We start from the raw sequence: 24445 nt of genomic DNA, 5'->3' as shown, positions 1-24445 counted from the left end.
AGGAAATCCTTCTACATGGCACACCTCATCACAAAGGGGTTCTCCTCCAGAAAAAGAGTGGTCATCGTTCCTCTCTACTCATCCCTCATCAAACCCATTATAGAGTACAATGCCCCTTTTGGCATGTATTGTGCAAGACATCTACAACAACTAGAAAGGCCACAGAAATACCTCACTAAGAGGATTACTGGCCTCAAACAGATGCCATACGCAGACTGTCTCAAAAAACTCCAGCTCTACTCTGTCACATATTGCCTACTCAGAAGCGACCTCTGTCTAACATATAAAGCCATGTCTAACCCAGATTTGATGGACATGTTACACTTAAAGAAATCCCAATCTCTCCGGGCCACATGCTCTAGTGACCTAAACAGTGTCACCACAATAAACAGAACATGCTGGAGGGATAGACTCCTGTCCCAGAGACTGTCATAGATATGTCATTCATGTCGAGCAAAGCTCCTCATTAGCCCTCTTTAAGAGAAATCTTGACAATTGGATGGGAAGCAGGAAATTCACCCAAGGGATCACTTCTGTGGCTCTGCTCGACAGGGGCACAGGAAAATAATTTTCTTGGGTGGCGAAAGCAAGGGAAACTCTTTTGGTTAGGTTTATATAGGCCCTAGGGCTGATAGCCTAGTACTTATGTATGAACCTATGAACCCAGAAAATCCACCTAAACCACTAGCAGATAAGAATTATTCAAAGGCAAACTACATCCTATTAAGTGACAATTTGTCAAAATTCAAGGCTCCCCCAACCCCAAGACCACAGCTACCCATACAGAATTATTCACAGAGTCATTATATAAACATGTGAATGGCTGCATAGAGGCTGCTGTACCTACCAGAAATAAACCTAAAACAAACACTAAAAACAAATCTCACTGGTGGAATCCTCACCTAAACATGGTATGTAATAAAAGAAGAAAACTCATAGCCAAAGTCAGGAAAAGCAACTCTTTTAAAGACAAGTGCTCTCTTATACAACTAAACAAGAAACTAAGAGGTATAATTGTAAGTCCAATATGGCCAACTAAGAGGTCAGGATAGCCATGCAGGGTAAGGACAGTCATAAGGCCTTCTTTCTTCAGCTACATTCTTAATCTTATAGGTAACAGACAACAGTGTGCTGAATTCATAGTGAAAGGTACCATCTACACTAGTCAGGGTGACATAGTAAATCTAGCTTCAAGCTTCACCCCCTCCCACTCCCCCCAACTCCATCAGGTGAAATCTCCTCCAACTATCAGCAGAGACCAGGTGTTGGCAGCAAACTGCACTAAACTGCTAACATGGGTCCCAACAAAATCCCCAGTCGCTTCCTGATCAGTGTAAAACATGACCTATCAAGATCATTTGATGCACTCTTCAATTACAGCCTTGAAACAGGTTACATTCCTAGTGAATGGAGGAATGCAATAGTCCCCTTCACAAGGGCAGACCATCAACTGACCAAGGAAACTACAGACCCATCAGTTTAACAAACTTAAATTGCAAATCCATGAAATGAATTATCATGGAAATGATAAACAGGGACATTTGAAACTTGCAAACACTGGACCCATCCTGATTCAGCTTTGTTAAGGGAAGGGCATGCCTACTTAACCTGGTAGACTTCTTTGTGAAGGTCACAAAGGCAAAGAATGAAGGTAAAACAGTGCATACTATGTATCTTGACCTGAATAAGGCATTTGATACAATACCCCACTTAGGTATTGTTGACAAGCTATCTGAGCTAGGCATAAACCCTTTCATAATTCTTACGTAACTCATTGGATTGATGACTGCTGGCTCACAGACAGGACCCAAGAAGCCATGATCGGTGAGACCACCTCCACCAAGAGACTATTCCCAAGTGGAGTACCCCAGGGCTCCGTGCTGGGCCTGTTACTATTTGGCATCTACTTCTTGGAAGTCAAGGCTAATGTTAAAGGCCTCTGGCCCACCATTCACCAAGTTCGCAGATGACAGTAAATTGGTAGCTATTATAGATTCCCCCAAGACACAAACATCTTGCAAGTGGGTTTAACACAGACAAATGACTGGTGCTGAAGCCATGGCCTAAAACTTAATGCCAAAAAATGTATTATAATGCCATTTGGTAAATTGTCAATGCAAGTTAAGTACTTAACCAACAAAATACCCCTAAGAATCGACCCGTTAGTAAGGTATCTGGGAACATATATAGAGAACAATCTCGCTTTTGACCAACATGTAGCTAAGACAATAATAAAATCATTCTATGTTGCCAGTCTTATAGGTAAGGGTATAGTATCCAGGTCCAAGGAAGTTATAGTACCTCTCTACTCACCCTTATCAGACCTGTCATTAAAAACAATAATGCTTTGGCATGTATCTAACCAGACACTTGCAAGATGTGGCATGTCCACAATGGTTTCTTAACAGGAGAATTCAGGTCATGAATACCCTGTCCTACACTAATCACATAAAGGCTCTGTCTCTGTATTCAGTCTCCTAGAGGCTGCTGACAAGGGATCTTTGCATAGCTTTCAGGGGTCCTTAGACCCAGCACTGATGGATCTGTTGCACATGCCCAAAACAAACAGCATGAGAAACACTAGATTCAGGGATCTGATCTTCAGTTGTGACATAAACAAATATGTGTCCCAAAGGATCACCACACTATGGAATAGGCTCCCCATCCATGTAAAACAGAGTTTATCCCTGACCCTATTCAAATGAGACCTTGACAATTGAATGGGGAATTGTAAATTTACCCCTCAGTTTGGCCCTCATGTCCCTTATGGATATAGGCCATCAATAAGAAAAGTATTAATCATAACTATACCCCCTACAAATCCTTAACTACCTGCCTACAAACATGCCCCACCCCTGTATGACACTTGAGACCCAGATGGTTTGGGGAGTGCAGCTAGGTTTGTAAGGGCACTAGTGGTTGTTAGCCTAGTAACAACCTATTAACCTATACACCTATGAACCTATGATTGTTCTTTGTTATAGCTGGTTTTGCTTTATTTAGTTAAGATATGATTGTACTGGAAAAGAAATGGCTCAGCTTGTACAATCAGTAGCATAATAGATGGAGACTAATCAGACTGGGTAAAAGTGTATTTGATATGGCTTGGCTGGGTGTAATACTGCAACCCCAGAAATGTAAACCACTCTAAAGAAGATGTAAGGAATAGTTACAATATGTTGTCGATGTATAATTCATCAATAATTATAAGGTATAATAATTGTGTCAGGTGTAACAATAAATTACCACTTTCTGTGGTCATAAAGTACTAAATAAATCATGTTATATACATAAGGTGACAAAATAGTAACTGGAGCCTCTACATTTGTTGTTAAAACTGAGCCTGGGCAGTAGTTTTAGACACAAAATTAGACCATAATGTGCACATAGAAAATCATGCAACTTTGTAAGCCACACTACAGTGACTGTAACTGTGTCCTTTCACCTGCCTAATGCAAACCATATGGAAGGAGATAGCTAACAACTTAAGTACAGAGATGACAAAGGCCCAGCAGGGGTTTCTGAGAGAACCAGTGACACTGGATTTTGCGCAGGTTAAAACACTAAGTGTGGGAGATGGGGAGCTCAAAAATTCTGTACTGTCTTGTCTATGACTTCACCACATGGAGTCAAATGTCCTTCTCCTACAGGGGTACATAGAGTCATATATTGCAAAACACCCTCAGCTGCATCTGTTCTAACCTTAAATAACTGTAGATCCCCCAAATGATGGTCCTCAGAAGCAGTTAATCTTAGGAGTTGGAACACAGCTTTGTAAATGAAGTCTAAGCAGCAGCTCTGGGTTTGTTTTCTATCCATTCCACATGCACACAGTGTGGATTAAGCAAGTCAGTGAGACACCCAATATTCAAGGTTACCATTGCATAAAGGCATGTGAGTGTAATGACCATTGTTTTATATCAAAAACAGAAAATAAAATAACTTTGTAAATAATATGACTGAGTGTAGCTGGTCTCTTGATACCTCATAAAAGAATAGCTGAATTAATTCTCTATTACTCCTTTGGTGTGTAGAACAGGTCTTCTGCACCTTTACCCATTCCCATGCCCTCCTTCTATGAAGGACCCAAGCCCCCGCTCACATATATACCTCATACTTAGTTTTCAGAACTGCCATCCCAACTGTTTTTTACCACACCCACATGTTATTCAGTCCTAAAATTTCAGTCTGAGATACGTTTCTGCATTACTGTGTTACACTTAATGTTTAACTTCATAATTATATATTTTAAGCTATACTATATGAGGTCCTGTTGTTTTACAATCTGTTGCGATAACAGTAGTTACCTGCAGAAAGCAAATAAGGCAGATGCCTTAGTACATTAGAACTGAATGATCATTAAAATCAGTTTTAAAAATATTGCTATAAACATTTCATATACAATGACTTTATTCTAAACTCCCTCAGTAAAACAAAGCTTTTATGGACAAAAAGCATTGGAAAATGTTATTATATATATATATATATATATATATATATATATCTATATATATATATATACACACACACACACACACACACACACACACACACACACACACACACACACACACACACACACACACACACACACACATATAAATATAGACAGATATGAAGTATTTGCATAACACCCAATATAATAAATGGTAATTGCTTACAAACAACACCACACCACAGTAATCCCTGTAATCATTGTACAGAAATGATAGAATCAGTTGTCCTGAGAAGTTCTTTTGGAATATTAAGGCATCAAAAAGGAAGTTAATAATTTTAATATTTGCTGGGAAGGGCTGTACTATTTTATACCTGCTTTTCTGACACCGACTGCAACTGATAATAGAGGATATGCTGCAAAGTCAGTGTTCTCCCTCATCCCAGCCAACACCTTATGGGTTACCTTTAGAGATGCTGATAGTGAAATGGCCTCCTGTAGCCTTCTTGGCCATCATGTATACCTCTCCCTTACACCACTCTATACTGCAAATTTCAGAATTTTTATTGACATGTAGAATGAGGGACAAGTAATGTGTATATGTTGACTAGTATAGGTGTGGTGTGGTGTGGTGTGGTATGGTATGGTATGGTATGGTGTAGTGTGATATAGTATGGTATGATAGGTATGATATGGTATGATATATGACATGGTATGGTATGACGGTTCCCAGAAAGAAAAAACAAACATCAAATGAAAATCAAAAAAAGAAAAAAAATCCTGAAAAAAAAAAAATCCTGAAACTCAAAAAGCCCAAAATCCTGAATCTGAAAAACCAAAAAAGAAAAAACTAAAACAAACACAAATTGTGTGGCTTGTGGTTGCCCTATTGTGTTGGGGTCATTAGGTGTGTCAGAGGGTCAGGATTGGGTGTAATGTTAGGGTGGTTAGGCTGAGTTAGTAGGAGTTAGGGTTAGAGTGCAGGTTATTATGCAATGCAATAGTGACAAATATTGGGGGGTGGTTTAAAGTAAGTTGGGGTTAGGTTAGGGGCGGCTCAGGGTGGTGTGCAATAGTGACGGACCTTAGTTTAGGGTAGGGTCAGGGGTCAGTTGGTAGAGTATGACAGGGTAAGTGATGGTGTTGTGTGATGTAGTGTAGCATGGTGTGGTGTAGTTTAGCAGTGCATTGTACTGAATAACATAATATATTGGTTAAGGTGCTGGGTTGTATTTAAATCCCACTGGCTTCTCCTATCTGTACAGTAATAATATGCAGCAAGTCAGTTTGTCCATTATGCTTCTGAGTTGCCCCTAAAATAGAGCATATGTTATGAATGTGTCTATCTTCAGAAAACTAAATAAATCTGTCATCAAATTTTGTTTCTGTGTTTACATTTGATGCATGTACCAAATTAGTTCCACTGTAACAAACCTCCCTTCTTGTATGGGGAAAACTTTGCCCATCTTAGAATTTAGGATGCAATAACGACTCCTAAAATTCTATGTAATTAACTATTTCCAAAGGTTTAACTGTTAAATCGTCTCATGTCATGAAATGACAGAAATATTTGTGCTCTTCATTTTTCAGGCACTCCTAGGTGAACAATATGGTAATTCATGCTTGCCAGCAGAAATAGAAGTGTCTGAGTTTGAGAACCTTCGGTATGTCACCCAGAATGCAGGAAACACCACTGAGATCTTGGAAACCTGGTACTACAGAGATGAAAATACAATCCCACCAGCCTACCATCTACTAGAAAAAGAGAAATTTCTATCACACTACTATGACAAGGTAATTCAAGGGTGTCTGTAATAGGATGGTTTCTCTGAGTCGATGGGTGAATATGTAGAAATAAGCTGTACCCCCAGCAGGAGTGGGACATATATGGAGCAGACCTTTTCATTATAAATGGCAGAAAATGAATTTGTAAAATAACTTAATTCTTCTTGTAAACAGTTCTTCTAGTGCTACATACTCATTTTTGGGAAATTAAATTGTTACATTAAAAAACAAAATAAAATCAAAGGCCCTAACAGACAATCAAAGCAGATGGAAATGGGGACAGTCTTCCAAAAGGAGCAGTGTGATTACTAGGAAAGGACTGACATTTTCAGAGAATATCACCAGCCATCATAAGAGAACATGTACTCAGTGAACTGTGTGTGTGTGTGTGTGTGTGTGTGTGTGTGTGTGTGTGTGTGTGTGTGTGTGTGTGTGTGTGTGTGTGTGTTGTGCATCATGGAGATGTGCTCACACATATGCCATGATAAACTGCTAGTAATACCTCAATCAAATTTATACTATACATTGGACTAATCCGAGAGTTAGGCTGTTTGCTAGTTTTATTTTCTTCTCTGGTTATTTCTAATTGTTATTTAGCATTATCCTCTCCCCATCCTCGTTACAGAATGAGCTTGTATTGTTAGTGCATCCCTTCAGCAGATTTGCTGTCCTTGTACATCACATATACAGGCAACAAACAGTTCCACATTAACTCTGGTGTGTACTTTCCTGAAAACCTATCTACACCCACTTTTATTACATGTGCATCAATTAAGATGGTCACTTGGCCTGCAAAACAAAGATGCCTCTTCAGTGATAAAACAGGAAGTCCTATCAACACAGTCAGCTCAGTGAAGTCATTCAGAATGGGTGCTGAGAGTCTCCCTGGAACTTATCAGAATATTTCAGAATGAGGAGTATTTTTAGCAACTGCATTAATACGGAACAAGAATGGTCCATGGCCGTATCAGTGATATGGTGAGCAATTTAAATTTGGCTTCAAATCTCTTCTTAATCTGGGATTTTGTTCTGCAGCTGACATCTTTAAAATGTCACAGAAGTCAAGAATAGAGACATGATAGTAGACATGTTCAGCAAAACTACTGAGAATATGACCCCTTATTGAAAATAGTGAGCAAAACCTGAGTAGCGTAGCTTTATTTTGAAATTACCCGGACTGTACATATCAAATTATTACAAGCATTTAGTCAAATGGCTTTGAACACACTGCAGTTTGCACAGTGCAGTTAGTAAAACCTGATTCATTGAGAAGTTCTGCTGCAGTAGATCAGTTGTATTTTCTTCGCACTCCCAATCCTTTATTTCAAATTACTTGTTCAAAATTATAAACAGTGCGGCTTACAGTTTTTTTTTCTGTCAGGACTGCTAAAAACACAGAGAATGAGTATTGTCTTTTCAGGAATCATAGGTTTAAGCTGTCCTAGTCAGCACATTGTTTTTGTTTTAATAGACAAGATCTCAGTGGCAGTATTGTCTTGTTAAGTATTTAAGAGAAGAGGATTGCATATACAATGTACAAAAAAATTCACCAGTACAACCTGTGTTAACATTGTTACAATGGTGCAAATAGATTTGCAAAGTTAATTAAACTGACCTTGGAGGTAAGGATATGCATTACAGAACCCCACAATGGAGACAGATGAATTTCATGATTAACTGAACAGAGATAGAGTCAGACAGTTTCACAGAGTATTTGTGAGATGGTAGTTACTAAGCTTGGATTTAATCTGATGAAATGCTGGAAGGTACCACCATACCTAAAACCACCAAAAGAATACTGCTGTAAAGCATTCTAAGAAGTTAAGATGGAATAGAAACAAATTAACCAGCATCTGAGGACCTGAGGCTGCAGTTTCTGTTTTAATTTTAAGAAAGGGGGCAAGGGTGGGACAGTGTCTAAGGTACAGAACTTTGTAGGTTAACAAGGAAGTGGTTACCTATGCATGTTTGTACAGTGGGTAATGAGTTTGCTTTAATGAAGGTGGTATGGTGATTTTTGAGGTAGACTGTTTGTTTACTAGGACCTGAAGTCTATTACAGTATAATTGATAAGGATTCCTACAGTCATCAATGAAAATCCATAATTCTACAACTGGAATGAGTATTCCTTTTGCAAATAAGGATTTGGCTGCTAGACAACAGAGATTAAATAGAGATTAAATAGAGACAACAGAGAAATAACTTTTTTCAGGTCAATAAAGACCTGAAAAAAGGGTGTGCGTCCATCTTATGGAGGATATGGTTTATGAGGCTGAGGGTGGCAGTTACAATAATATACCCTTTCTAAAGTCATGTTGCTAGGAGCTGAGGAGGCTGCACAAGTTGTGATGAGCCTTAAGCTGTGATAATACAGCTCTTTGAAGAATTTTTGAGCAAGAGGACAGGAGAATGATGGGATGGTAAGAAAAGAGATGCAGTGGGCTTCCCTGCTTAAATGAAAATACCTGTAAATCCAACATAATGAGTTGGAGACTGTTATGAGGACAGAGAATTCTGGTCTACCCAGCAAGGCTTACTAATAATGTGAACTTCAGCAGGACAAGCTGTTTAGATAGGCTTTCTATCACAAGTGTGAAACCGGCTACTGTGAACCCTTACATTTCAAAAATTAATATGCAATTCCGGCAACTAACAGTGAATTCTGAACCATGCTATTAAACCATTAGAATATTTTTGCATTGAGGTTTTGGACCCCCTGTACCCCAGATAAGGAGTACCTAACACATCCATGTTACACACACACACACACAACTCAGAGCTCACTGCATGTTGAAATAGGGGAATCCGTCAAGGTTTAGAAATTGCTATGCATTTCCCCTAAATTGCACTTAAATTTCTGCACCTCCAAGCATCACAATTGCAGTTATTGAAATTTCATTGGGTACCCATTTAGAAAACAAATGGCAGGATTGGCAAGTAACCAACCAAGACTTAAAATCAACAGTCACTAACAATCATAAAAAATGTCAAAGATGATAAAATAGTTCAGAGTTTATGTCAAGTGCTACAATGTAAGCTAATATGATGAAATAAGTTTGAAGCCAGTATTTTTCTTAAAACTACAGACCATTCTGAGAAGAATGTCTAAAATTTAGGTAAACATCAAGAGTACATAATAATCATTTAAGTACTGTGCACATGTGAACGTGGAAACAGTTTAAGAATTATTGCCTGTATAATGTTATGCAATAATTTATAATAACAGAAAGAAAATGTAATTCTAATTCACTCTTTCACAGAAATCCATTGGTGAGCTGATATAGCACACTGTGGCATATTTTCCTTCTGAAATGAGCATACATCACTGAATAGTAAAGTTAATTCTTGAATTATTTCAAATAACATTGAACTGCATGCTGACTAGTTGAAGACCTTTTATTCCAGTACTGATAGCAAAAGGGAAGTGCCTAATATAGATCTAAGTATAGAGGAATCACATTTAGGCACTATATAATATAAAGAACTGTCAAAATGTTTTTTTTTTTTTTAGACATTTTTGGCTACAAGATAACAATAGAACAATACTGGTTCTAGTATAACCCCTAATTAGGTAAACTCATTTAATTCAACCAGTCAGTTTCTATCCTATCTATCATATCAGTACTCCAAATGTGCCTAAATGGTTGTTGCATTACAAGTGACATTCATTTAAGCCAAAATTACAAAAGGTCTGAAGAAGCAATATGGGTGCCATGTGCCAAAAACCCATCACTACTCTGATTCATGTTGTCATTTACATTTGAGCATTTATTATACAAGTTAAACAACATCAAAACAGTTATGTTAATTTGTACAATTGATTAAAATTATTAAAGAATGTTCCTTTCTTATACAAATACAGCTTAAGTCTCACTTAAACAGAAAACATCTCAATGAGTAGAACTTAAGTCTCACTTAAACAGAAGATGTTCCAATGAGTAGAACTTAAATCTCACATAAATAGGGAGGCATAACAATGATTAGAACTTAAGTCTCATTTAAACAGAAGTTCCTAAGCCACCAGAAACAAAAATTCCATATAGCAGGCACCACAAAAGCAAAAGTGCAGACAGGTAATATGTTGAGTTTTAAGAAGCACTAGCAACTCCTTAGTGGCTGAGTGGGGGTGAGACAGGCAGTGAGGGCAGATCAAATCCTTTAGATAGCAGGACCCAAGGTAATATAGGGCAAACTCTATTTCCACCTCAACTTGATCTTTAGCATCAACTCAAAGTACTCAGTTTTATTACTCACAAATATCTACTGCTGTATTGTGAAGTAACTTATGTTTGTCCAATGTATGTCAGTATAGGTACATCACAATATTGCAGGATTTGATTTATGTTCATGTACATTACTGAAAGTTGTTGTTTAATCCTATAGCTCTGTACTGAAATTATTATAGGTTCATATGTTCATGGGATGATACTAGGCTACTGGCCCAAGGCCCTTATAAGCCTAGCCAAGAATTTTGCCCATGTTCCTTCCAACTCAGCACCTATTTTCCCTGTCCAGCAGGGACACAGGTGGGATCCCAGGGGTATATTTTCTATTTCCTATCCAGTCGTCCAGTTCCTCTTAAAGAGGGCTAGAGAGGTACTCTGCTTGACATGGAGAGGGAGTCTATTCCACAGACGGGGGAGTCTTTGCGACTCAAATCTATCTCGTCAACAAGTTCTATTAATGTCACAGACCAGGTTAAGGCCTTGCATGTGGGTTGCGCAAGTGGAGTTTGTCTTACGGATATGCAGCAACTCCATCAAGGCTAGGTCTGAAATGGCCTTGTATGCCAGACACAGGTCACCTCTGAGCAGTCTGTATGAGACTGAGTAGACGGACAAGGATTTTATCCTATCTGTATTGGATAGGTGTTTGAGACCCTGGATTTTCCTGGTCAGGGACCTCTGTGGTCTCTCCAACTGCTCCTTATGCTTGGCAAGGTATATGCCGAAGGGGGCATTGTACTCAATAATGGGTCTGCCAAGGGAGGAGTATGGGGATGTTATGACCTTCTTGTTCCTGGATGAAATACCCTTATTTATGAGGTGGGCCATGTAGTAAGCCTTCCGTACAACGGAGGCAACGTGGTGGTCAAATGTCATGCTGCTATCAACCTGGGTGTCCAAGTCCCTCACGACTGATTACATGCTTAGTACGTTGTTATTAATGTGATAATTAGTGGGGATGACATTTTCTCCAAAGAGGATAATGATGCATTTCTTGGCATTCAGTTTGAGACCATGCTTCTGGCACCAGTCATTAGTTTGTGTAAGGCCCTCTTGGAGGATGTTCACAAAACTAGAAGAATTTAAGGCACACCCAGCTTGCAGTCATCTGCAAACTTGGTCAGCCACAGACCACTGGTTTTGGCTTGCACCTCAGAAAAGTGTATCCCAAACAGTAGAGGCCCCAATACCGATCCTTGGGGTACACTGCTCATTACAGTCTATTACTACTAGAGGTGGCTTCCCCTATTTGACTGAGTGGGTTCTATCGGTGAGACAATTATCTACTCATCTGGTAACATAGGGGTTGATACCTAGCTGGAAAAGTTTATCTATAATGCCTGAGTGGGGAATAGTGTCAAAGGCCTTGGCTAGGTCAAGGTAAGTCGTGTGCACTGTCTTCCCCTCATCCATGGCTTTGGTAATTGTTTCAAAGAAGTTAACCAAGTTTAACAGGCATGATCTCCCTTTGACAAAACCAAACTGTGTGGGGTCAAGCATTTGGAGGCTGCCAATGTCATTGTTTATAAGGTCCATGATAATGCATTCCATGGCCTTGAAGATCAGGCTAGTTAGGCTGATGGGCCTATAATTGCCTGGGTCAGTGGACGCTCCACCTTCATGTGGAGGGATGATAGTGGCTGTTCTCCATTCAGCTGGGATGAAGCCAATACTCAGGCTTTAGTTGAATAGGGTGTCTAATGGAGCTGAGAGCTCATGCCTGAGTTCATGTAGGATACAACCAGGGATGTTATTGGGTCCCATGGAGACTGTATTTTTTGCCTTTGAGAGGGCATTAAAGACCTGCTCCCTTGTGATGAGGGGAAGGGGGCAGGAGCTGGGGATGTCCTGGTTTACTGATGGGGGGACGGGGGGTGAAGTTTTCACTGAACCTGTCTGCCAGGAGGTTGGCTATATATATGGCATTTGTGTATGTGGTGTTATTGACCAGCAGTTCAGAGCAGATTTGGATGTTGCCTTTGAGATTGCAGACATATGTGAAGAAGGCCTTGTGATTATCCTTGGTGGATGTGACCAATTTTGACTCAAAGTTAGCCTTAGAGTATTTCACCAGTGACCTTATTTGTTTGTTCAGACAAAGGAGAGATTGCTTCCAACTTGGCACCTGTTCCTTCTTGGCCCTGGACAGCAATTTTTTCCTTCTATTATAGAGTTTGTTTATTGCTGCCGTCCACCAGACAGGTTTACTCTTCCTCGAGGAAGATGATTTGGTCCTGTCAGGTATTGCTGAGTCCATACAGCTATGTAGGTGCTCATATAGTTTTTTGGTGTAGGCTTGGACATTAGTGCTAGTTCCAACTGAAGGGATGGTGGCTGTGAAGCTGCTTTTACCTGTGCTGAGGAGATTGTAGTCAGCTTTGGAACATGTTTTTCATTTGACCCTGACAAGGGGGGGGGGGGTCAGGGGAGATGGTGACTTCAAAAGTGATCACTTTATGGTTGGATCTTACCAAGGAGGATGACACTGTAGGTGTGCTCCAATGGCTACTCATGTTGGTTAGGGCATTATCTTATGTGATTTTTCTTTCTTTTTTTGCTTCCTTCTCCACTGTTCATCATTCCACTAGCCTGGTACCTGTCTGCACCAGGCCCACAGGCTGTCAATCTGTCCCCCAAACTTTCAGTCTGGTGTATTGATGGGAATAGTCACAGAACAAGGCATCTGGGAGCTCAGCTCATCTGTGTATCTATCTGGGGGGGGGGTTAATTTATGCCCTATCAATTTCAATCCCCCTAACATTTAGTCTATGGATTTAGCCTGGGGGTGGGTGTACAATGGAGGCATGTGGTGTTTCACCCTGCCTCCACAGCAGCTCAGCTTTGTCTCCATCCTTAAACCCCTATTTAGGCACACCTGCTTTGTGCCATCTCCAGCCTCCACCAGGGATAGTCACCATGGGCACCCATGGACCACCCACCCACCTCTGGTATGGTAACACCCATCCCTCCCTGACACTCTGTCAGTTACAGGATTTGTTAATCAAACACAGATTGCCTGGGCTGCATTCAGGGCTTTATCCCTCTACACCAACAGAGTGGGTTGTTATCTTATCTGGCTTTCACTATCTGTATTAATTTATAACATTGTAAAATGTTATGTAGAGCTTTTCTTCCCAGTACTCAGAGTTCTGTATGATTTGCAACAAAGTAACCTGGCCTTAGAATTCTGCATGATTTGCAATTACTGATATATAAAAAATTGGGAAGACACATGTGTACTGGCTGTACATTAATACTCATACACTGTAATAATCAATAAATGACACCAGGAGCCATAGCATTGTTTGAAGCATCCATTTATTTCTGGTTAACACATTAACATGGTTAGTAGTAGATTAAACTTGCCTTAAACTCTGGGCTGTTTTCAAGCCATGAGCCCTCACCTCCCACCTGTACAATTTTTGGAGGGATTGGGATCATACATAAAAGTACATGTTCATTTAGATTAATCATCCAGACCTAGGACCATTGGAACTGCTGTCATTATAATCCACCAATTTCCACACCCATCAGTTACAACCACTTGACTGCGTATACCTCAAATGTCCAACTGTGATAAACAAATGGCCACAATAAAGTATTCCAGCGTACTTTGCACAAATGCACTTTAGTTCTGCAAAGCAAGACTAATGACTGACTTGATTATAACAGCAAGGTAAGCCATTGTCATCCACAGACAGCCCCTATTTCCACCAGTCACAGTCCCATTGTTGACTGTGTACACCTTAGACTTTTGATTGTCATAAAAATAATAATAATGATGATGAACACAAAAATGTATTTCAGGTTTGTTTCTCACAAACACACTATAACCCAAGTATTCCAACTTATTTAACACAACTTCACACTATTCCTGTAAAGCCTATTTGTTTAAGCAGATCAAAAATCAGGAAAGTAAGTTGTTTTCATAAACAGACAACTTCTGCACTCACCTAGCCCTCATAGCCACTTTGCTTTGTACATCTTATCTGATTATAGTTAAAAACAATAACGCTCAACCTCTCAGAACAAGAATCAGGACAAAGCCAAAAAATAGACAGGAACCAAGGTCCAGGATCTGGAACACACAAACCGTACCAAAGAATAAATATTTTAACTTATTTAATACAAATGTACACTAATCATGTAAATGACTGTACAGTGAACAAGGAACAAGAGGATAAATTGCTTTTGTCCATATCCAGCCTCTCCCTTCCACCTTTTAGTAAATGAGATCCTCAATAATTTCCCAGAAAACCAGATGTTTTGGGGCACAGAGCAAAATATGAGGCAAAATCAGAGACGTTCCATGAACTCAGGGACTGTTTCAGCTTGGTTTCATGCAAACAGTAGCCAGAGAGAAAAATATTCCAACTTATTTCAAACAAAGGCACACTAGTTCTATAAAGCAATAATATAACCTGGGCATGGAACAAGAGGGTAAGTTGCAGACCAAAAATATTGGGTAAAGATAAAGACATTCTCTGAAATCAGGGACATTTTCAAATTTGCTTCATACAAAGTATAGCCAAAGAGTGAAAAATTCAGTTTGTTTCACACAAATGCACACTGTCCTTTAATGTCAGACTTCTGGAACTGAACAACTTAAGAGGGTAGATAAGTTGCTTTCATTCACAGCACAGCCCCTCTGCTCTGATCTGGGTGCTTAACAGTATAGTACAGAAAACAATTACTTACTCTGCATTACTGTGACTTGCTGTTGTCTTTCAAAGCAGCTATCCATTTCCAAACCTATCCACACTACACTATTTAATATTTCCTGTCTTAAAACTTGTTGCTGCCCAAATTAATTGTGGGAAGGTGAAAAAAGCTCTGGATATGTATTTTTATTTTAAGTAAAAAACATTTCTTTACTAAAAATACTAAGTAAATAAAGCACCAAGGCTGAATGTTTTTACAGGCCATGATGCACATGCATAAATGGCAGGTACCACAAGTATATAAAGGTAAACACCTGAGGTGTGTCATTTAGCATTGTTTTGTAAACTAAGGATAGGTCTTTAAAACTGCTTTATGTTCTGCAAATATGCTAATCAAAATGACTAGCAGGCCCCAGGTGACTGTTAAAATCATCCCTATTATAATCTGCTACTGAACATGGTGTGGCCAGGACAGGACATACTTCTGGATGCAAAAATCCACATGTACAGTTACACTAGGTATGACATATTTCCTCTCAACTTAATTATTTTGCTAGGGGGTGGTCAATTAAGAACAATGAGTTTGTAAGTGGCCTTGAAAAACAATATGAATACATTGCCGTGGCCTTGAAGGTGTTTCCAGGAGTGCAGCAGTATCTGTGGTGGTACAATGTGACCCATTTGTCATCCAGTAAAAGTTTATACAGTCTCATCAATTCATTTATCAATTTCAGGACATACAAAAGTCCAAGCCAGTATCTTAATTTTCACCATCTTCATGTGTCCATTATTTATTATATTATATCAAATAGGATGTTAGGTAACTTTTGGGGAATTATTACTATCAATAAACAAAGGCAAATTTCTTGGCACACAGACAATTCTCTCTTTCTAGTTTAAACTGCAGAATATGATAAATTATTTCCTTTAGACTGTCTCTTTAAGACATTGGCAGATAACTACAATACAACCAGGTAATTTTGTGTTTTCATTTTGGATTAGTTTATTGGTCATTGATAAGCTTTCTTTTCTTGTTGTATACAGGCTAAAGCTCTTTCTGCCGTTCTGGACTTATTTATTTATTTACTTATTTATTTATTGGCATTTGTTAATCGAGAAAGTCCCCTGGGCCGAGCAGAGCCCATTTTCAGTGGAGGCCCGGGGAGAAAAGCTCCACAAAGAAAATACAAATAAAGTATCTACTACGATAGTAAATCTATACATAAAACAAAAGCAGAATACAGTGTAAGGCAAGAGGAGAAAAGTTCCTCCAGAATTATAAAGGAGCATCTAGTGCAATACAAGTTATACATTCAAAAAAGTACAATCTAATAGTAGAAAACAATATAAAGCAGAAGAAACATTCATAAGAATTATAAATGAGAGTTTCATACAGCTGAATTGTTACATTTCAGAAGAGTTAAGTCAACACAATTAGAGCTATGCAGCAAGACTAATCCTTGATTTTGTTGGTCAGAGGTCAACTAGGTTTAAAATATGGCAGAAGGAAGCATAGAGCAGCTACAGATCCATTTAGAATGGTGATATGCCCACATAGCTGATTTGAATGAGGAGGTGCATTGAGTTGTGTGAATGTTAATAGAAAGGGAATTCCATATTTTAGCTATGACCCATGAGTAAAGATGCTGGCCAGCAGGTAGATTTATGAATTTGGAGAAGTTGTTGATTTTCTGATCTAAGGGGCCTATTATGGTTATAATGGGAGAACAGTGACTGTAGAGCAGGACAATCCTGAGGTTTGGTGATGAGTTTATATGTGATAGTAAGGTGAAGTAAGGTAAGGTGATGGTGAAACTTGAGACAATTTAGCATTTTTAGAGGAATGCAGTGGTGGGTGGACTGGAGACTGGATGTAACAAATGTTCCTATCTTGTTATAGCAAGTTTCTAGTTTGTTTATGAGTGAGGATTGTAGGTTGATTAGTATAGCTGCACCATATAGGAGGGAGGAAAGTAGGTAAGTTGAAGCTAGCACTTTTTTAGTGGAGAGGGAGAGGAAATGCTTATTCCTATAGAGTAGTCGAGTTTTCTGTAGGGTCTTGCTGATGCTGTTATGTACGTGTCGGTCAAATTTTAGGCCTTCATCAATTATGACTTCTACCAGTTTGGTATGTGTAACCAGTTCAATCTTTGTGCTGTCTAGAGATAGAATGTGGAATTGGAATTGAGATTTATTAATGAGAGTGGTTTTCTTTGGGGTGAAAATAATAAGCTTAGTTTTGTTTGGATTTAAAGAGAGGTAGTTACTGTGGAGCCAAGTCTCTTCTTTCTTCTTCTTTTGGCTTTTCCCGGTTAGGGGTCGCCACAGCGGATCACCTGTCTGCTCATGATTGGCAGTGGAGTTTTTACAGTGTCAAGTTGCCAGCCCGGTGCCCAATCTTCCACAGAAGGCACACACACACACACACACACACACACACACACACACACACACACACACACACACACACACACACACACACACACACACACACACACACACCTAGGGCCAATTTAGAGTGTCCAATCCACCTGCAGCATGTCTTTGAGATATGGGAGGAAATTGGAGCACCCGGAGGAAACCCACATGACCACAGGGAGGACATGCAGACTCCTCACAGAAGGCACCCCAGCCGAGGATCGAACCGGAGAACCTCTTGCTGTGAGGCGACAATGCTAACCACTGCACCACCGTGGTCGCCCATTGTGGAGCCAAGTCTCTATGGAAGTAAAAGCAGTTTGGGTTATTTGCTGCAGTTGAGTCGGATTGTCAGATGAGCAGATAATTGTGGAGTCATCTGCATATTGAACTAATGACCCTTGGTGAATTGAAAGATGGAGGTTGTTAATAAAAATATTAAATAGTAGAGGGCCTACTATAGAACCGTGGGGAACGCCGGTTGCATTATGAATTTATGGGGATACAGAGTTTTACAGCTTGCACTCTATCAGTAAGGTAGCTCTTAAACCAAGAGAAGGAGTGGTTAGATCTATGTTAGAGACTTGAGAAAGGAGGAGAGTGTGAGAGACAGTGTCAAAGACTTTTGACAGATCTAAGAATAGAGTAGAAACAATGTCTCCTGAGTTACGGGCTTTGTTAACTATGTCCAAGAAGGATACTAAATCAGTAGAAGTATTATGGCCTGGTCTGAAACTGTGTTGAGTTGGAGAAAGTATTTGGTTCTTGAGAAGGAATTGCAAAAGTTGCATGTGTGCACATTTTTCTAAGAGTTTAGAGATTGGTTATGGTATAGCTATAGGGCAAATGTTTGTTATATCGGTTGCTGTCCCACCTTTGTGGAGAGGTAGTATGATTGCTTTTTTCCACAGGCAGGGAACATAGGATTCTTTGATAGATCTGTTTATAAGAATACTAATGGGATAAGCAATTGCATCAGCAGCAATTTTTTAGAAATTCATCTGGTATGCCATCAGCAGTGTTTGAGACAGGCTTCAGTGTCATGAAAAGTTTTTTGATAATTGCAATAGGGACAGTGGAGAGCCTGAATTCAGGCAAGGAAGAGGATTTGGTAGGTTAACACAAGTGGATGATGGGGTGTGATTACATGAAGTAGTTTGATTAGATTTGTTTGAAGAAGAGAGAAGTGACTGGGGCTGCATGTTCAAAGATAGCAGAATATTATTTAGGAGGCTATTAGGAGTGGTTGGGAAAAAGTGGTTGTAATTTAGGCTGTAGTATCAATGATGTTAGAATTAAAGATGCTTGTTATTTGATCTGAAGTTTTGTCAGGATAGGAGCAGGGATTAGTTTTTGTACATGGGTGTAGGAGAGTACTAAAAGAAGACCAGAATAGCTTTTGGTTATTTTTGTGAGTCTTTTGTGGGTTGAAGTAATACTCTCTCTTGTCTTTAGCTACACATTTTTTGATAGACTGCAGAGTTGTTTGTACTTTAATAAGTCTATGTTATTCTTATTTGTATGCCAAAGCTTCCAAGTGCTATCCCTAGACATCATAATCTATTTTCTGGCTCTAGTTACCTTTATTTTTCATGTGTGACCTTGGAGCAAATAGGATGGAACTGTGTGTGTCATCTGGAGGGATATGTGATAGCACTGTATGTATTTCATATGGCAAAACATCACAAGCCAACCTAACAGGTAAGAAATAATCGAAGTGTTCAAACGCCTTATCCAGAGTTGACATCTCATTGATAAGTAAGGCTTATTCACACTCCTCCTGTGTCCATTCCTGTGTATTTGCATCCCGTAATAATCCATTTACTGTGTAGAGAACTGATAAGAGATTTGGCAAAAGCCAGTTGTAATAGTTCATCTTTCAAAAAATGTGACCCAAAGTATAGCAAATTTGGTGGGTTTTATACCTTTACTACAACCTCCATCTTGTTTTGTGATTTGTGTGGTTTTGCATTATCAATAACATGTAATTTGCCTTTGCTTGTGCTAAGTATATACTCCTGTAACCTTCACATGATCATCTGCGCATTGTTCAGGAGATCTCCTTTGTTTGTCAGTCATCAGGATGCCATGATTATAATACTACAGGTCTGGAATTCCTTACAGAACTTGATCCCCTGCCCTCTGACACATAGATGGAGCAAAGATCATTGTGGTAACAGATCAATTATATTCAGTCAAGTCTTTGTACTCAAAATGCTTGGATACTTGTGTCTGTATCTGGAATGTTTGTGCTAATACAATCTTTGTAAATTGTTCCCCCATTAAGGAAGCAAAAATCTCTTCATTGTGACATATCAGATACCATACCATATGTAATGCTAGTTAAATGGTGCAATCCCAACAAACGGGAAGATCTCTTGACTAGTCTTTCTTGAATAGAAAAAATAATTATGTGGTCTGTCTCTTCTATTTCAGCACTATGCCTGTATTTTCTAGATTCTGCAAATTCAGTTCCACGTTAGGTCTAAATGCATATGAGACTGGGTCAACTTTATATAATTTGGGGATAGCACAACTTTCAGTGTTCGTTTTCCTTAGCAAACATTTGTTTTGTTTCAGCCAGTTGTTGTAGCAGTATTTTTCCGATATTTCTTTATTGTCTCCATCTTGTAATACCATGTTTAGTGTCATAAAAGAATTCCAGTATTCCAGTTCATCTACTTCCCACACCAGTGATGCTTTCTTTGTTTCTAGTTACAAACATACTAGTCTAACATCTATGTTCCTCAAGTATACCTCTCACCTGAACAGAATTTCACAGAGTGTTCAGATTTTGCATCATATTTTTGGCCTGTTCCTCAAAACATTTATGATTTCTGGCAAATAATTTAGGATTGAATTCACTAACTAATAACAGACATTTGAGCTTCAGACTTCATATTATTTGTGAAATGCATACTAAGGCAAATCCTGTAAACCCATCTAGTCTGCCCTTTAAATGTATTTATTATTCTAGCTCCCCTCCATTTCTACCTTTCCCCTTACCTTTATTCTATCTGTACCATGCCCTTTTGAATGCCTCTGTAGATTCCATATCTACCACTTATTCCATTATTCCACTTCATTGGGTTCACATCTGCTGCCATGAAAAAGAAATTTTGCATATCCAAGGAGTGGCTAGTCTATACAGCCTGCAGTCCATATCCCTTCCTTTATCTCCTAGATAGCTTTTTTCTGGCCATTAGCTATCGCTTTGAATATGTTACTCTTGTATTCTGGTGTAAATCTTTCATTTTTTGCATATTTACTTGGAAAAGAAATGCTTTAACTTATGTTACTGTTTTACATTGAGTGCTTGTGGTTGCTAGTTTATTTATTAGTAAAGGGTTTATACATTTAACTGGTAAGACTAACCAGCATGCTACGCTGTTTGCAGTTAACATGGATGCCTCATTTATTGCTTTAAGAACAATTAATAATGTTTTATAAGCTGTAATTGTTGTAAATCCCTTTCCATATGGTATTAATTAAATTTCTATACTCCACAGACCACCTTAGGTGTTTTTCAGTGTATCTGGGTTTATTTCCATTCAATTTTAGTTAATTCTCTTGAAGTTGTTGTTGTTTGTCTTTCGGCTTTTCCCGGTAAGGGGTCACCACAGCAGAACTCCGGTCTGCTAATGATTGGCAGTAGATTTTTATGAAACGCCGAGGTGCCAGCTCGATGCCCAACCTTCAATGAAGGTGCGCCCATTTATGCACGCATTTCTTTCGAATGCTACCCAACCGCGGGGAGAACATGCAGACTCCACACAAAAGCACTCCCAAGCCCAGCTGAGAATCGAACGGGAGAACCTCTTGCTGTGAGGTAATAACGCTACCGCCGTACCACCGCGGCTTCTCTTGAAGTAAATGCTGTAATTCACTGTATATTATCATATATATATCACATCATACAGACATGTGAAGTCCATAAGAAAAAGTATCACATCCAAGCCTAACAGTCAAAAGAGAACCAAAGTGAATAAGCAACTTGCCCAATGTAACCAATTTCTTTGACTCCTTGAAGACATACTCTCAGTCTCATGTCCATTACCATGCAAACCCATCCTGAGGCATCACGATTAGTGACTGTACTACTTTTGAGAGGTTCCACAGAAACTAATGGTAGTAATTTACCAGTCCTAGATGTAACAGAAGGTATGAGGCATTTTGAGGTCTAAACATCAACAGGCCAACCTCTACCCCATGTTGCCTGCACAGCCCATTTTGTAAGTTTCATGAGCAACATAAATGAACATCTTTGAAAATTTCACATTTGTAATTGTTTACTTTAAAGCCAAACTTTGTAGTTTATCTAGGACTTTTCAGGAATATGTCTAGCTGTTTGTTATTCAGTGTCCTCACTCACCACTAGGGCAGTTTTTCATTGTATCTGGGCACATGGTAGCATTGTGTCTTCAGTACTTCCTGCGGCCAAATCACATGTACAGATGCCCCTGTAAAAGTCAGTCTGTTATACTAGAACTATTGTTTATATATATATATATATATATATATTGCACAAATATTTTAATTTTTATAGTTTCCTGCATCATAAAAATTTTAATAATTCCTACCTCCATTAAGGATGTCAAAATCTCATGGGTTTTAGGAGGGATGCTATTCACCCTTTAATACTAGATTTAACAGACTGATCAGTTCTGATTCTGTGTTAGATGTTAAACATAATGTGCTGCTTTCACTCAAAGAATTTATTTGTTTTTGGTTTGATTTTTGCTTTAATGTCTTTAACATTTTCACATTGTTTGTTAAGATGTGCTTGACTTCTGTGATCAAGTACGATACCTTTTCATCTTTAGTGAATTCATTATGGTCTTTTACTACCAGTTACTGCTTCTTTGTAAAACACAAGTTTAGCTCAGGTTCTTTTATCTATTTTCTGCTATAAAGTGCAATTTTGCCCACTATCACATATATCTAGATTCAGATAATGTAGTTTGACTTTAAATTGCATCCTTAATTTGCCTAATGTAGTATCATTTTCACCTGGCTACATCTTTAATAACACACTGGAATCATATAATGGCATTTGTGAAAATAAATCTTCATAAGAAGTCATAGATAAAGCAATACCTGTATCAAATCCCACAGTGAGTTTTACTCCTAGTACTTCTGGAATGATCCAAATAATCTCTCTTTTACTTCATTCATACTGTATTGCTCTAAACACATCAAGTTATAATGTTCATGTCCTGTATTTGCTTTCATTTTGTTTAACTCTGCTGCTCTTCCTGTATCCTTCTTTTTAAACATACACTGTGATTTGTGTGGGCGGCCATGGTGGTGCAGTGGTTAGCATTGTCGCCTCACAGCAAGAGGTTCTCCAGTTCAATCCTCAGCTGGGGTGCCTTCTGTGTGGAGGCTGCATGTCCTCCCTGTGGTCTTGTGGGTTTCCTCCGGGTGCTCTGGTTTCCTTCCACATCCCAAAGACATGCTACAGGTGGATTGGACACTCTAAATTGGCCCTAGGTGTGAGTGCATGTGTGTGTGTGCCTTCTGTGAAAGGTTGGGTGCTGGGCTGGCAACTCGACACTGTAAAACTCCACTGCCAATCATGAGCAGACAGGTGATCCACTGTGGCGACCCCTAACCGGGAAAAGAAGAAGAAGACCCTGCACTAAATATCTGCCGTTCACTTGCTAACTTTAAATGAGAACCACACCCAAATACTGAAAAAACATGTTTTTAGCATATCTTAAACATTTCTGCTTTACTGATCTTTTTGTATCAAAGTAAGTGGTGACTATTGTTTTCTAATTTGATTTCCCCCAAAATGCCCTGAAGGGGGATACCATGGGTAGCACAATTTTGTTTTATAGTGAATACCTCCACCATCCTAATGTCATTTTAGAGGGACAGACAGAAATCCCTATGAACAAAGAATAATTTACTGTGACTTTCTCTCTCTCATCAGCTTACAATAGTACTGTGACTGCCTAGTTTTTTGGCTTTGTTGAGATTTCTTGCTCCAAGAAGTTGAGAGGTCTGGAAACATACACTTTTACAGAAAATACAGTGTAGAAAAAAATGCAAGATCAAATACTGATAGAAAATAAGATAGGTAAGATGATTTTTTTTTCTTTATGGCACTCAGAGTTTGATTAAAGGGAATGATAACTAATTTGCAATAAGAAAAAAACACTAAGTGAGAATTTTCTTGTTCATTTGCATTTGAAAAATAAGCCTGAAAGCCTTGCTTTTGTTTAAATTCCAGGCTACAGTATTTATCTGTATGATGCTGGCAGCATGTGACTGTTAAGGCACATTTCAGTGCCATTGTTTAAAAGGCATTGTTTTCTTAAAGGAACACTAGAACTAAAAAAAATCTATTTTTTTCACTCTATCTTTGTTTCCTGACCTATTTTAACACCTGAAAATCACCCTAAGTGCTTTATTCGTAAATTTAGCCTGCTTTCCACAACATGGCTACCAATGGGGCTTGATGTAGCAATGTGATCTTGTTCTCCCTCAAGCCTTTCTCTTTCCCATAATGCTTTGTATGACTCATGCTAGACATAAGGAAGTAACTTTGAATTCCCATGCCATTGGCATATAATGGGATTTGTGTGAGTCACTATTATTTTCTTTACCTTTTATAAAAAGACTGCTTCTTTGATGTCTCTAATCACCCTCATTTATGTTTGGCTCAGAACTTGTTTTACACTATAATTAGAAGTTATCCAGCTACAGCCAGAAAAGTAACAAAATTGTAGGCCTTTTCTCAGAGTCTTCTTTTGTAGTGTAAGAGAAATTGATTCTGCAAGGGTCTCTCAGTGCAGTGACAGTTTTAACACATCTGCAGTAGTGTGAAGGGAGGGGACTCTCAATTCTTCTTGAAATTTATTATTATGATTTTATTTAGCACAGCTAATTGACAAAAGAATATCTTGATATAT

At 38.8% G+C, this 24445-nt stretch overlaps 1 protein-coding gene across 1 annotated transcript in view; it reads left to right on the top strand.

Moving 5' to 3' along the window:
* The window catches only part of LOC122802367 (NACHT and WD repeat domain-containing protein 2-like), a 309247-nt gene that overhangs the window by 81042 nt on the left and 203760 nt on the right, over positions 1 to 24445 (top strand). Inside the window, exon 4 of the mRNA XM_044072001.1 lies at positions 6026 to 6229. Coding sequence (XP_043927936.1) covers positions 6026 to 6229 — 204 coding nt within the window. The remainder of the gene's footprint in view (positions 1 to 6025; positions 6230 to 24445) is intronic.

This window comes from Protopterus annectens, chromosome 5.part0 (assembly GCF_019279795.1).
Source record: "Protopterus annectens isolate FY-2018-M chromosome 5.part0, PAN1.0, whole genome shotgun sequence".
Taxonomy (NCBI): Eukaryota; Metazoa; Chordata; order Ceratodontiformes; family Protopteridae; genus Protopterus; species Protopterus annectens.
The sequence above is the reverse complement of the archived record's forward strand: the minus strand, read 5'-3'. Positions and strand labels throughout refer to the sequence as shown.